Here is a 12,101-nt window from a genome sequence, read left to right as displayed (position 1 = left end):
ATACTCAATTTAGCCATGGGTCGTGTCAAAACCCATAATTTTGGCCCCAAAACATGCCCTTGACTGAGGTCGACTTATAATCAAATATATACAGTAAAGCCCCCATCTCCCAAGATGTAGTTTGCATTAAAATAGAGGACAATGTTGCAGAGGCAATACCTGCTGAGGCTAAGAAACCAGATATGCCCTGGATTGGCCTTTCATGGAGACGACAGGGGAGGTTCCTAGGCTTGTATTTTGCACTGGTCACCAGAGCTGGGTTCAGGGTGAAGACCTTGACTAATTCTTGCCCGCTTGAGTTCCAGTATTGAGGGAAAGTGGGAGATGCATGAATAACGATAATCCTCCCTCCCTCTCCCTCTGTTCTATGCTTTCCATCTCCTTCCAAGCCCCCTCCACACATTCATGTGATGCCAATGGTATATACCCCATATCTGCCACATTGGGCTCAAATGTTTTGAGTGTCTGCAAAGATGATGCTGTTAAAATGTAGGCGGCCATACTGTGGGAGAAGCTGTTCAAAGCTGTGCAGTGACATGGTGGTCTATTTGGAAGTGTTCATCATGAATGATAGTGCCCATTAAGAGTTCAAAAATGCAGTATCTCTATATATGTTATCTATATATGTGTGAATGCATAGACACAGAAAATGAGCTGCGATAAGTACATAACAAAGTACCCAGTTTATTAGAATTAACTGACAATCATAAAATTGTGAGCCAGCGTTGATAGCAGATGACAGCCTTTGTCTCAGCTAGCCACAAAGTCCCCATGCTTTGACCCTCCAAGGCCCAGCTATACAAGTTGAGGAAGGAACCATTTCTTTTACCATTGCCTCGACATGAAAACCTCATCACTGAATATTGAGGAATAAGTTAGTTGAAGTGTAACAGCAGGGACAGGGGTGAATGCTAGAGGAAGCCTAACCACTAGGAAGTACCATTTTTATGGTTGGCTATATGTCTTTTCAAGTCATTACTTAGTTTTTGGATGTGTTTGTGAACATCACCACTGACTAATCTAGGAATTTTGTAGTGGAAACTGATAAAGCAGTGAACCTGAACTGGTTTTTTCATCTGAATGTTAAAGGAGTTATCCAAGGTGATGAACCTTATCAAGAGTGTGAAGGTCAGAAAAGAGCTACCAACCTGCTGGCACTGGGACTACCAGCCGCTGTATAACTACTTAACTACTAGAATTTTCACTGTATAACTACTTAACTACTGACCCATGATTAAATGATGGCTATTATTACTGAATTTTCCTTCACTTGTTGTTTAAGATAAAGATGGGCATAGCTTTGAAGCTTATGATACAGTTGCCAGTGCTTTTGGATGAATCCCCTGCAGACCGGCTTCAGGACGCCTGGCTATAGGCTAGGAATAGGGACGGGGAAATTGATGTGTTTCATGTCACTTCTTTCTCATTTCTGTATTAGTTTATTATTTTTAGTCCTCAGAAAATTCATATACATGCTTTCAATGTCTTTTCTTTGAAAGTACTCATTTTAAAATTAATTTTATTGTAAAATATAAATGTTTGGTGTAATTTGAGAACCAAAAATGGTCTGAAAAATTTGAAAAAGTGAAAAATTCAAAGGACAAAGGACAATTGCATTCATTTCTCATGGAGATGCAGACCAACAAAACCCTTCAGTAGCCCTACCTGAGAAGCAACAAAGGAAGTGCAGTTCTTTTCATTCGCCTGATTCTCTTAGTGGCCTGTGAGTTCATCAGCCCAGCTATTTTTCTGTGGTAACTTATGTTGGGGGAACGGAACTGTAGTGTTTCCATCTGTATTTTTCTCAAGATGCTCTTCTGTGGCAAGGAATCATCACGCCGAGGGCCTTTGTGTCTGTGCCACGAAGCTGCTGAGAAAGACTATGTCAGTTGTCTCCCATTCACTGACATATCCAGTTACACTTTTCAGATCACAGTGAATGGGTGGTGATTGACTATATGAAGAATAATGACCTAATTTCAAACCAGGTAAGATAAAGTTGAGCTATAAAAATACAGGCAAGCAGATTGAACCAGGACAATACATTGACTTTTGACCAAAACAAGTAGGTCTTCAGCAATTCCATGACATCTGCAATAAGTATAAATCCCTGATGAGACCATGGGGAGGGGGTCAACCATTTCTACTAAAACCCCAGCCTTCGTTTCAATCACCACTCAAACCAACTGAGTTACGAGTAGGATGTATTTCTACTTCTCGTCCTTCAAAAACGAGCCATAAATCCTTTACAAAGTGTCAGTTTTCTCTTACAGTGTTAACGTTATCCTCCTCCCCATCCCAAAACAAAGAAGAAAAATCAAAGCTGACAAAGTTAATAAATATTTTTAAAAGCTTTCAAACCTCATACAGTATATACAACACTCATACACATGGTAATACTTGACACTGTTACAGCACAGGAATGACTGGATTTGTCTGACTGCCCTGCTCAGAAAGGAAAAGAAAATGTTAAGTTGTTATGGTGTCCAGACGTCTTCCAATTGTATGGTGAGCAAAATGAGAGGCAGAGACTCTTAGTATCCTGACTCAGTCTCTCCAGAAAAGTATTCAAAATAGATTCTTTTGCATATTTTTCTACCAAAGGAAGCACCTTCCTCTAGCACTCCATTATATGAACAAAGATACTCATTGCATAGACATAATCCTTGCATTGTGACAATGCACTACACACACCCTTTTCTGACAATAGTTATTTTGATATATCTGATTCTGGTGGTAGCAGCATTTTCCTTAATATTTTATAGTCTTGTGGGAACAAGGGGTTCTCTGTAGTTTCCAAAAGTAAGAAAGCAGAGCACCACAGAATTTATCTAGAGAAGAAGAACCAGGAAATCCCATTCTGACCTGGTACCATGTTCTAGATGCACACACACACACACCCCAAAAGATTCCCAAGCTCTGCTTGGAATAAGCCAGCCTCCTACCATCCTTTGTTATGTTTATGAGACGCTGTGACACACTAAAGTAGGTTACATGTTTTCTACATGTAGGGTCTACTCGGGAATGAAAAATTGTCAGGGGCTGAGGGACTGCATGATCCCCAGAGGGGACCTTCGAGCGCTGCCTGTCCCCAAAATGACAAAAGGATGTTTTTTTGGCCCCAAATTCCCATCATCACCTCCTAGGGGATGTGGGAAGCAATTTCAGGGGCCCTTAAAAAAAAGAAAAGCAAGTGAACTAAATCAATGTTTGGTTCACTGCTTGTTTTAACAAAGGCCTCTCCTGGAACTGAAAAGGTCCAAGGAGCCAGAAAATTTGGCAAAATTGCCCCATACCTCCTAGAGGGCAGTTAGGGACAATAGCTGTAATAAAATCCTCAAAGATTTGTGAAGTAGCAGCCTTGGAAACCTCAAACCTATCCTTGGGCCAAATGGAGCCCAAATTTTCCCATCCCTGTGGTCTAAATGTACCTAACTGAGTTGGAATCTGACTTACCAGGGGAAAGAGTTCCTACTTAGACCTAACCCTGAAAACCTGTTGCACAGGCTGCTGCACAGCAGCTCAAGAAATGTGCATTACTTTGTCTCTGTGAGAGACATTGTACAACAACCATGGGTAGTTTGGATCATAAATCTAAAGCCTTTGACTCTTTTGCTTTCTATAGTTCAGTAGATCTGTTATTGCTTTCCTCTCCATTTGAGAGCTGACAGTTCAATTATAAAAATGCCAAACCCCCAAGTTTCAAAGCCTTGTTTCTGCACAGGAAGTAAATTCAAAGGAATCTGTCTTAACACCTTTGGCCTCTCTAATTCAGATGCTTTTTGCCATGGCAGCGTGGGACTGCTGCACTTGCTCAGAACATGTAAGAGGATAACTGTAGGGACTGTTATAAGTGTTACTCCAATCCTGACAGTCAGTGTTACCTTCCAAATAGGCTGTCTAAGAGCTGAAATACTGAATGGGAAAGACAATTAATATATACATTAAAAAATTTAAGTCATTACTTACAAAGTAATTTGTCCTATTTGACATAATATATTAACACCTGAAAATTCTGTACTTCCTTAACATGGCTCGCTGGAGTGACAAAATGGAGCAAGGCCCATTCGTTGGTTGCTAGCTCTTTCCCAAGCACTGATCTGTAGTAAGCCATTACTCAGTAATAGAATACAGTGGACCCTTGTTATAAGCTGGGGTTTGGTTCCAAGATCCCCCATGTATAACAAAATCTGTGGATGCTCAAGTCCCATTAAGTATAATGACGTAGCAAAATGGTGTCCTTTATAAAAAATGGAAAATCAAGGTTTGATATTTGAAATTTATACTTTTTTGAACATTTTCAAACCATGTATGTTTGAATCCATGTATAAAAAAATCTGTGTATAAGAAGGGCCGACTGTAGATGCTTTTCATGGTAAAAGCCACAGGTTCAATCCCCAGCATTTCCTGGAGTGAAAACCTAGACAGTTGCTGTGAGTCAGCACTGGTAATATTGAAGAAGACAAAACAATAGTATGACCTGGTTATCAGAGCTTGGAATACGGTAGTTGTTATTTTGATTTATGTCTTCCAGAATTACACAGTCAGCATGATCATTACGTAGATCCAAAAAGTAACCTTTCCAAGTTTGCCTGATGTAAGCCAGCCTTCCTAGGCTCCTACCAAGCAACTGACTGCTATCCAGTAGCCAAAAAAGGCTTCATGTTCTAGACATTTTTCTCCAGCTGGAGTTGAGAAGACTCTTGGGGCAATATGTCAAACTGAAAAAGACTATGTGGTTTTATTCCTCCTTTTTTCCACTACTCACTGTTGCAAACACAAGGTATTGATTTGCAATACATGCAGATCCAGATTGCACAAATATGTGTTAAATGCCTCAAGACTTTAAGTGTAGAGAGAGACATTCACCTCTTAGATCCCCAAAATGTTTATCTGTACAGCAGAGCACAAGAGAGTGAAAAGAACACCATCTCAGTGGAGCCCAATCCTTGTTTATTTGAGACTCTGGATATAGGTAGGCCTCCCAAGTAGAATAAGTTAAGTCCAGAGGGGCAGAACATATAGTAGGGATGGGGAATTATGCAGCCCTCCAGATGTTGCTGGACAGTGAGTCCCAACAGCCCTACTCAGCATAGCCAGTACTGAGGAATGCTGAGATGTTTACTCCCAGCAACATCTGGACAGTGACATGGTACTCCACCATTATACACCATGAGCAGGGAACCATGAGGGCCTATGGCTACCTCTTGTTCCCATTTTTAGATTAGGGGGTTCTGGATGGTACAGGTTAAGCCATTGAGAGCAAAGATACAGTACTGTGTCTAAGGAGAATAGAAAGATCTAAGATAGTGGTGTATCAGAGGAAGCAGGCTAGTCCCAAGAAAGGAGGTTTGGAATAAATGGCAGTCTAGGGAAAAGAGGGAAAGGAAGTAGTTGAAAGAAAAATCAAGGGAGAAGGCAAGCTTAAAAGGGGAATACCGGTAGATAGACACACTGTGGAACACTGGATGATAAGGAACGAAAAGTTCACATTGTGATTTGAAATATACCACCCAAAACTTTGGCTTCTGTCCTGATGTATATGCCTAATGCTTCTGCAATCTGCATCCTCCCAACACTTGAGCTCCCGAATGTCAATTGAACCAAACAGAACTACAGTGTCACCCTTCTTTCCGCTTCCTTTTCCTCCATTTCATAGAATCAGCATTCATTTCACACAACTGCAGCCATTTCTGCACAGACTTGGGAAAACATGCAATCTGAGAAGTACAATTCATATGTTTTATAGCCATTCAATGAAGAACAACATTGTAGATGTACATATTTCTTTCTCTGAATGCAAGTAAGCAGCTGCTGAGTCAGTCTCTTAGACTTCCCAGAGATTTTTCACTGTCTCTGTCCATCCCCAGAAAAAGAGAGGCATGTGATAAACCTTCCCACAATCTTAGGTTGTTTTGTGTGTGTTTCTGCTTCATGTTAAAACGTTAAGAACAAGACAAAAGCAAAACAGCACAGAGTGAGCTGCAAAATGAAGATCAATGCAGATAACTGGGCACTACATAAAGATGTCCTGATCCCTGAGACTACATTTGTGGCATTTAAAAAGTATGAGAAAAGACAGGTAATGCCCTTCAGGTATTACATTATGTAAACATACATAAAAAAGGGGGGACAAAAGGGAATTACTATAAAACACCTAACAAACAAGAAAGAGAGAGAGAGAGCTGGGGAGGGAGATTTAAGTGCATGTGGGAGAATTGGATAAGGAGTTTGGAAAGGCCAGGGAACAACTTTAATTAAAAAAAACAGCCTGGTGGATTTTCTATCCTTCATGCCCAAGTGATGGGAACAATACTATATTCCAAGCAACATTATCTTCCTGACAGGTGGTTCTTATCAACATCCCTTTCTCAGTATAATGCTGCTGGTATCATCAGGCATTTGCAAAGCTACTGGCTGCCCTTCAATCAGTTCCTGGCTCCAGGCTTGAATGAACCCTTTGGGCTCCTTTTAAAAGACCTCTGCGTCCATACTAAATTAGAAAACTTATTCAGAATTTCTGTGGTGGGCATATTTTCTTAAAACCAAGTTATCTCAAGCACAGTTCAAAACAGCCATGCAAGATAATGCCTTCAAATTTGAGATGAAACTAAGTGTCCTGTGAGGGACAAAATGTGTGTAGTTTTTTTAAACCAACCAAACAGAATGCAGGAATAATAGTGCTTAAAATACTGGAGCTTTTAGAAAGAAGTTTCTCTCCTTGGTTCCCTGTTTTGTTCTACAGTCCACCCTCCGAGTCTGTAGACTTGCCATCCATGGATTTGAGCATTCATGGATGGCAAGCCTGTGGGGGGGAGCGGAGGAGGAGGAGGACAAGAATGGAGAAGAAGAGGAAGTAAAGGAAGTAAAAGGAAGACAAGCAGCAGCAGGGCAACAGAGGAGGTAAAAGGAAGAGCAGTGGAGGAGGCAGGGAAGAGGAAAAGGAGGAGGAAGAAGCAAGAAGAGGAAGAGGAGGAAGGTGGAGGAGATGGGTTAAGAGGAGGAAGGAGGAAAAGTGGAGAGGAGGAGGAGAAGGAGAAGAAGAAGAAGAGGGGGTGAGCAGCAGCAGGGTGATGGAGAAGGTAAAAGGAGGAGGAGGAGGAGGAAAGTGGAGGAGGTGGGTTAAGAAGAGGAGGAGGAGGAGGAAGGTAGGAAAGAGAAGGAGTAGGAGGAGAAAAAACCATGGCAATGGTGACGGGAGAGAGGAGGAGGTACTCCCCGCCGCAGTGAGGGGGTGGAGGGGGCAAAATGCCATTGTCCTCAATGTTGGGACAGCCACATGGCCACACCATCATTGAGTACTATGGGACTTGAGTATGCACAGATTTTTGTATCTGCCAGAGGGAAGGGGGTCCGGAATGGATCCCCTGTGAATACTGAGGGCCCACTGTACATGTCTCTCCTTTTCCAGTGCAGCATGGTGCTGACTGCCAGGGCTAACTCAAGACAGCTGGCTACCTAAGGAAGACCAGCAAATAGTTCACCCAAGACAGTGGTGCATAGTAGCTGACACCAGCTATGTTATTTTGGCACAGGAAGCAGAACATCCCACTGCCATCTTTCCTCACCCCTGGCAGTTAAAATACAATAACAATCCCATAACATTACAAAGTTAATGACTAACAAATTATACTGCCTGAGGTTGCTGCTTCACTGACAGGGTCATCCTTGATGACAACCAGATGCTGGGATTAAACAAATGGCTATAACCATCATTCATTGCTCCTAGGTGGCCCAGTCCAGGAGAGATGAGATTTAGTTTGACACAACAAGGGTAAGATAAGAATGAGCTAAATTCAAATTTAGTTCTAGATAGAATAAATCCTTTGAAAGCAATGCTACTTGCATTCATGTTGAATATTAATGGGTCTGTAGTTGGGACTAAAACTGGATTTAGCCCTATGCTCCTATATACTCCTTACTTATGGCTGGCAAGTGCCACTGCCACAAAATGAGAACACAAGTTTCAGACAGAGAGGTGTTGCTTGCTCATACACAGCCCAAGACACATTCAGTGTCAACTGTGGAATCAAAACAAACCCTTCCCCCAAGAGACTTGTCACACCAGCTGAGCAATGCACGGATGCTGTGCACTAGCTCAGGAACCATTAGTCCAAACCATGCACACCTTTCCTGCTCTCTAAACTAGATCTCCTCATCACTCTTCTACATGAGAAACTTTAGCCTGCATGGCCTGACACACCAGGCTCAACATCCACCATCACCCAGACTAGAAGTAACATGCAGCACCATTTCAGAATCTACCATGCTCAGGATGGCTGAACAGTGGCAGCAGAAGCAAATGGTGGAAACTGTAGAGTTGGGGTGGGGACAGAGACCCAAATTCCTCAGGATAAGGGTCGGTTGCTTTGTTTTCTTTGACTTATTGCATGACCGTAAAAATAAATAAACCTGTTATTAGCACCCTGGAAGAAAAAGCCCTGCTGGTTCAACCTACACTCTGAGGTAATCTAACTGGGCTACAAAAGCACTGTGCGTTCAAATGCTCTTGGCAGCTCATTTACAACAGAACAGCTGTTGCTGCAACTCTTTGCATTTGTTTTGTTTTGTTTTTTAAATAAAAGTGCCATCAAATAAAATTGTTGTTGTTATTGCTACCAAATGAACATGGTTGTATTTGAAATGGGTTCTCCTTCTCTTTCCAAAAGGGGCCCAGGAACGTTGCAGCTCTGCCCAATGTAAACTGTGGAGAATGAGAACAGGAGAGAGAGAGAACAGAAGGTTCTGGAAAAAGAAGCTCCCACTCATGTCACGACAGGGGAGGAGGTCCTGAGATTGGGAGCTGGCTTCATAGGCCCCACTGCACTGTCCTTTCTCTGTCCTGCCATGTCTTGAGAAAGAAGAGGAGACTCACTTTCTTTTTGTGATGCAGCTAAAGGATTGTCCAAGACAGCAGGGAGCCATGAGAACACTGGGCTGCTCTGAAGGTCCTCAGCACTCCATCCTGCGATGTCCTGCCGAAGAGGAGGTAGAAGTCATGACACACCAGCTTTTGAAGTGCCATTGTTGGGACTGCCACGAGGCTGGAAAGCAGTCTTAACCTGACAGGCCGTTGAACCAGCAAGGGTGCCCAGCAGTCCTTGGGCTACCTCTGTCTGTTTCAAAGCGGTGCCCTTTATCCTTTGCAGCTGACTCAAGACAGTGGGGTGGAACTGTAGTTGTGGAAAGGGGCTGGGAAGGACAGCACCCCCATGTGTCCCAGTCTCAGAAGCACCTTGGTCACTGCTGGGAGGCTGACCAGTCGTAACTTTTTTGCTACAAGATTCACAGCAGAGTTTGTTATAGCCAGGGATGGAGCAGTAGCGAGCCAGGACTTCCATCTGGCAGAATATGGACTTGTCTCCAAGGCAAGGCTCCTCTGTAAGAAGAAAAAGAAGGTAGAAAGATGTTTCATTAAATGACTTAGGGGTCTTCTTCTATGTTTTAGGAGGCAAACTGCTGCCAAACCTATCATGGCATTGTATTGCCACACCTAAGTGTATAAATGACAGCAGTACAATATAATACCCTCTAACATTTTGGAGATGAAAATTGGGATATGGTGTGGCCAAGCAACATCAGAGTGAGTTCAAGATGGCAAAAGATATTAATGAGGGAAAATACACAAGCTAAGAGAGACTATAGCAGTTTGTTTTTTGCTTGAGTCTGTTAGAAAGGACAAGACTCTGCCCCATCCTTTCCTCTCCTCTCCCCTGAATTAACTGAGTTTGAACTACTTTTGCACTTTGAACTCAGTTTGTTTCAGTGGGAGTAAACTGAGAATGATGTGGGGAAGTGGGCGGAGGAGAGAAAAACTGGAACATTTTAAAAGGAGCTGGAAAAGAGATAATTAATCAGGACTGTTCCTTCCATATTGGGACAGTTGGAGGGTATGCAATACTTTGGGAATGCAATCTTATGTTGTATGTTTCATGTTTTCCTTTTCCTATCCTTTTCTTTTTTCCCCCTTTTGTGTTATATGTTTTTAGACAGTAAGGCACACTAAAGATAACTTCCTTTCTAGCTGTAAAAAATCCCCTGTAATTATAAATAAACAGTACACCACAGCTGGTTCTAAATAAAGTTAACCTAAGCTATATTACCCTGAGTAGTGATGTGGCTACTCATTGGAAAAGACAAAAATAATAAGGTAGAAAGCAACAAGAAAAGAGGAAGACCATATTATGGGTGGATTAACTCAGTCAAGGAAATCACAGTCCTAACCTTGCAGGACCAGAGCAGGGCTGTGATAACAAGCTAACTTGGGTCACCATGAGTCAAAGCTGATTTGATGACAAATAACAACTATAAGTGATGTGGTGGGTGGAATGCTATTTTTTATTTTATCTTTTCTGTATTTGGATGCATGTGTGTTTCAGTCTGTTTGTGTATCCAGCTAGCCACCTCTCTACATAATATATAGCAGTGGTGTCACAAGTTAGTTAGCAAAGGGCAGTAAAAGGGAGAGAAAGAAAGGAATACACAGAAATATAGGTCTGGAAGGATAGCAGAAGTGACAGATTGGTGGGACTTGTTTGTCACAGAATGGACCCCAACTGAAGGTTGTAATATGGGGCAATACAATCTAAGGCACCAGAAGGGGAGAAATAGTCCTGTGCTCAGCCACCTCCATTTGGATATCCATATTTTGATCCTAGTTGCATATGGTGGTGTCACTCTCCCTTCCTCTTCTCACATTTCTTTGGGGAAATAGTTCACACCCTGATCCTAATCCCCTGTGATGTATAGCCTAAAGAACTGTAAGGCCCATGCCCTGTTTCTCCTTAATGTTGTTGGTGGTGATGGGATTTGTGTGAAACATAGCCAGAAAGTCTTGAGATCCAAGATGTGTGCCCAGAGATATCCTCCACATTATTTACTGTTTACAGGAGAAAAGGTGGATAAAAGCATGTACCCAAAGGGCATTAGGCCCATGGATATGTCAGCAACTGCAGAATATCAGCATGAGAGCCTAAGATGAGAAGAGAAAGAGAGGAACAGAAAAGTCAGTGAGATGCAAATGTGCAGACTAACTAAAGAAAGACACTGGCAGGCAAGCAGGTAGGTAGGCAAATAAGCAGGCACAACTGGGGCCTAATTTTTACTGCTAATCTCAATCAGAGTGCACCCCTTGAATCAACAGGATTTATGTAAATGTTGCCATATGATCCCGCAATTGATCCAACAGGGCCACTTTAGCTGGCATTAGTAACTGCATTTAGGACTATGAATTTATTCAAACATTCTGCAAACATGGCACAAAATTGCAAATCCTGCAAATAAACCAAGGAACACTAGATGGCACTAGAATTCATTTTAATACCCTGAACACATTTCAATCCCGTTCAGACTTACCTGGGAGTACGTCCCACTGCATTCAATGGGATTTACTTCTCAGTACAATTGCCCAGTAACGTGTTTGGACAGGTATTTATCACAAAGAAGTTATGGATTGGAATGATGCCTCTATGGTACTTTGTTTTGAATTAATTTAAAGCCAAACTGCACAAATTTGCAAACCATCAGGTTGTGAATGTTGGCCTGCCAGGGGTTTAATAAACTTGCTACCTTCTGAAAGTTGTCAGTAACCTGACAAGCCATTAAAAAGGCTGCTGGGCTGTATCTACAAGTTTGGTAGCCACAAATTTTGTAGACTTGAAATATATCCACATTAGAAAACTACAGTGCTTTGATTTTTGATACCACGTTAACAGTCATAGTAACTTCCTGTGGAATTGTTGGATTTGCAGTTTGGTTGCAAGGAACTCACCAAACTACAAAACACATGATTCCGTAGGAAGGAGACATGGCAATTTCAGTGGTTACAAACTGCTGTAATTGTGCAATGTGTATACATGCCTGGTTTCCATGTTTTGAATGACTGGAGAGAGAACATCTTGGAGGGTTTTTTCACCTCAAAACCAAGAGTCAGAATAAGAACAGGTCTAAAACAGCAACTTCCCATGCTCATGTTTGGGGTCTTTAGAGACAAGAACAGGTTTAGTTTTTTGTGGGTTTTTTGGGCTATGGGAGTGTGTTCTAGAAGAGTTTATTCCTGATGTTTATTCCTGTGTATTGTTCTATTGTTGAATGGCAAAGCC

The 12,101-nt window shown here is 42.0% G+C and overlaps 1 protein-coding gene across 1 annotated transcript in view; it reads right to left on the bottom strand.

Moving 5' to 3' along the window:
• Window positions 1-2,039: 2,039 nt before the first annotated feature.
• ADAMTS14 (ADAM metallopeptidase with thrombospondin type 1 motif 14) overlaps window positions 2,040-12,101 on the bottom strand; it is a 109,936-nt gene continuing 99,874 nt past the window's right edge. The window contains exon 22 of the mRNA XM_089508353.1: window positions 2,040-9,379. Coding sequence (XP_089364479.1) covers window positions 8,997-9,379 — 383 coding nt within the window. The 3' untranslated portion in view covers window positions 2,040-8,996. The remainder of the gene's footprint in view (window positions 9,380-12,101) is intronic.

The sequence above is a fragment of the Sceloporus occidentalis genome, unplaced genomic scaffold, assembly GCF_023333645.1.
Source record: "Sceloporus occidentalis isolate IW3139 unplaced genomic scaffold, rSceOcc1.0.p SCAF_2, whole genome shotgun sequence".
Classification (NCBI taxonomy): domain Eukaryota; kingdom Metazoa; phylum Chordata; class Lepidosauria; order Squamata; family Phrynosomatidae; genus Sceloporus; species Sceloporus occidentalis.
This window is presented reverse-complemented; position numbering and strand designations above follow the sequence as displayed.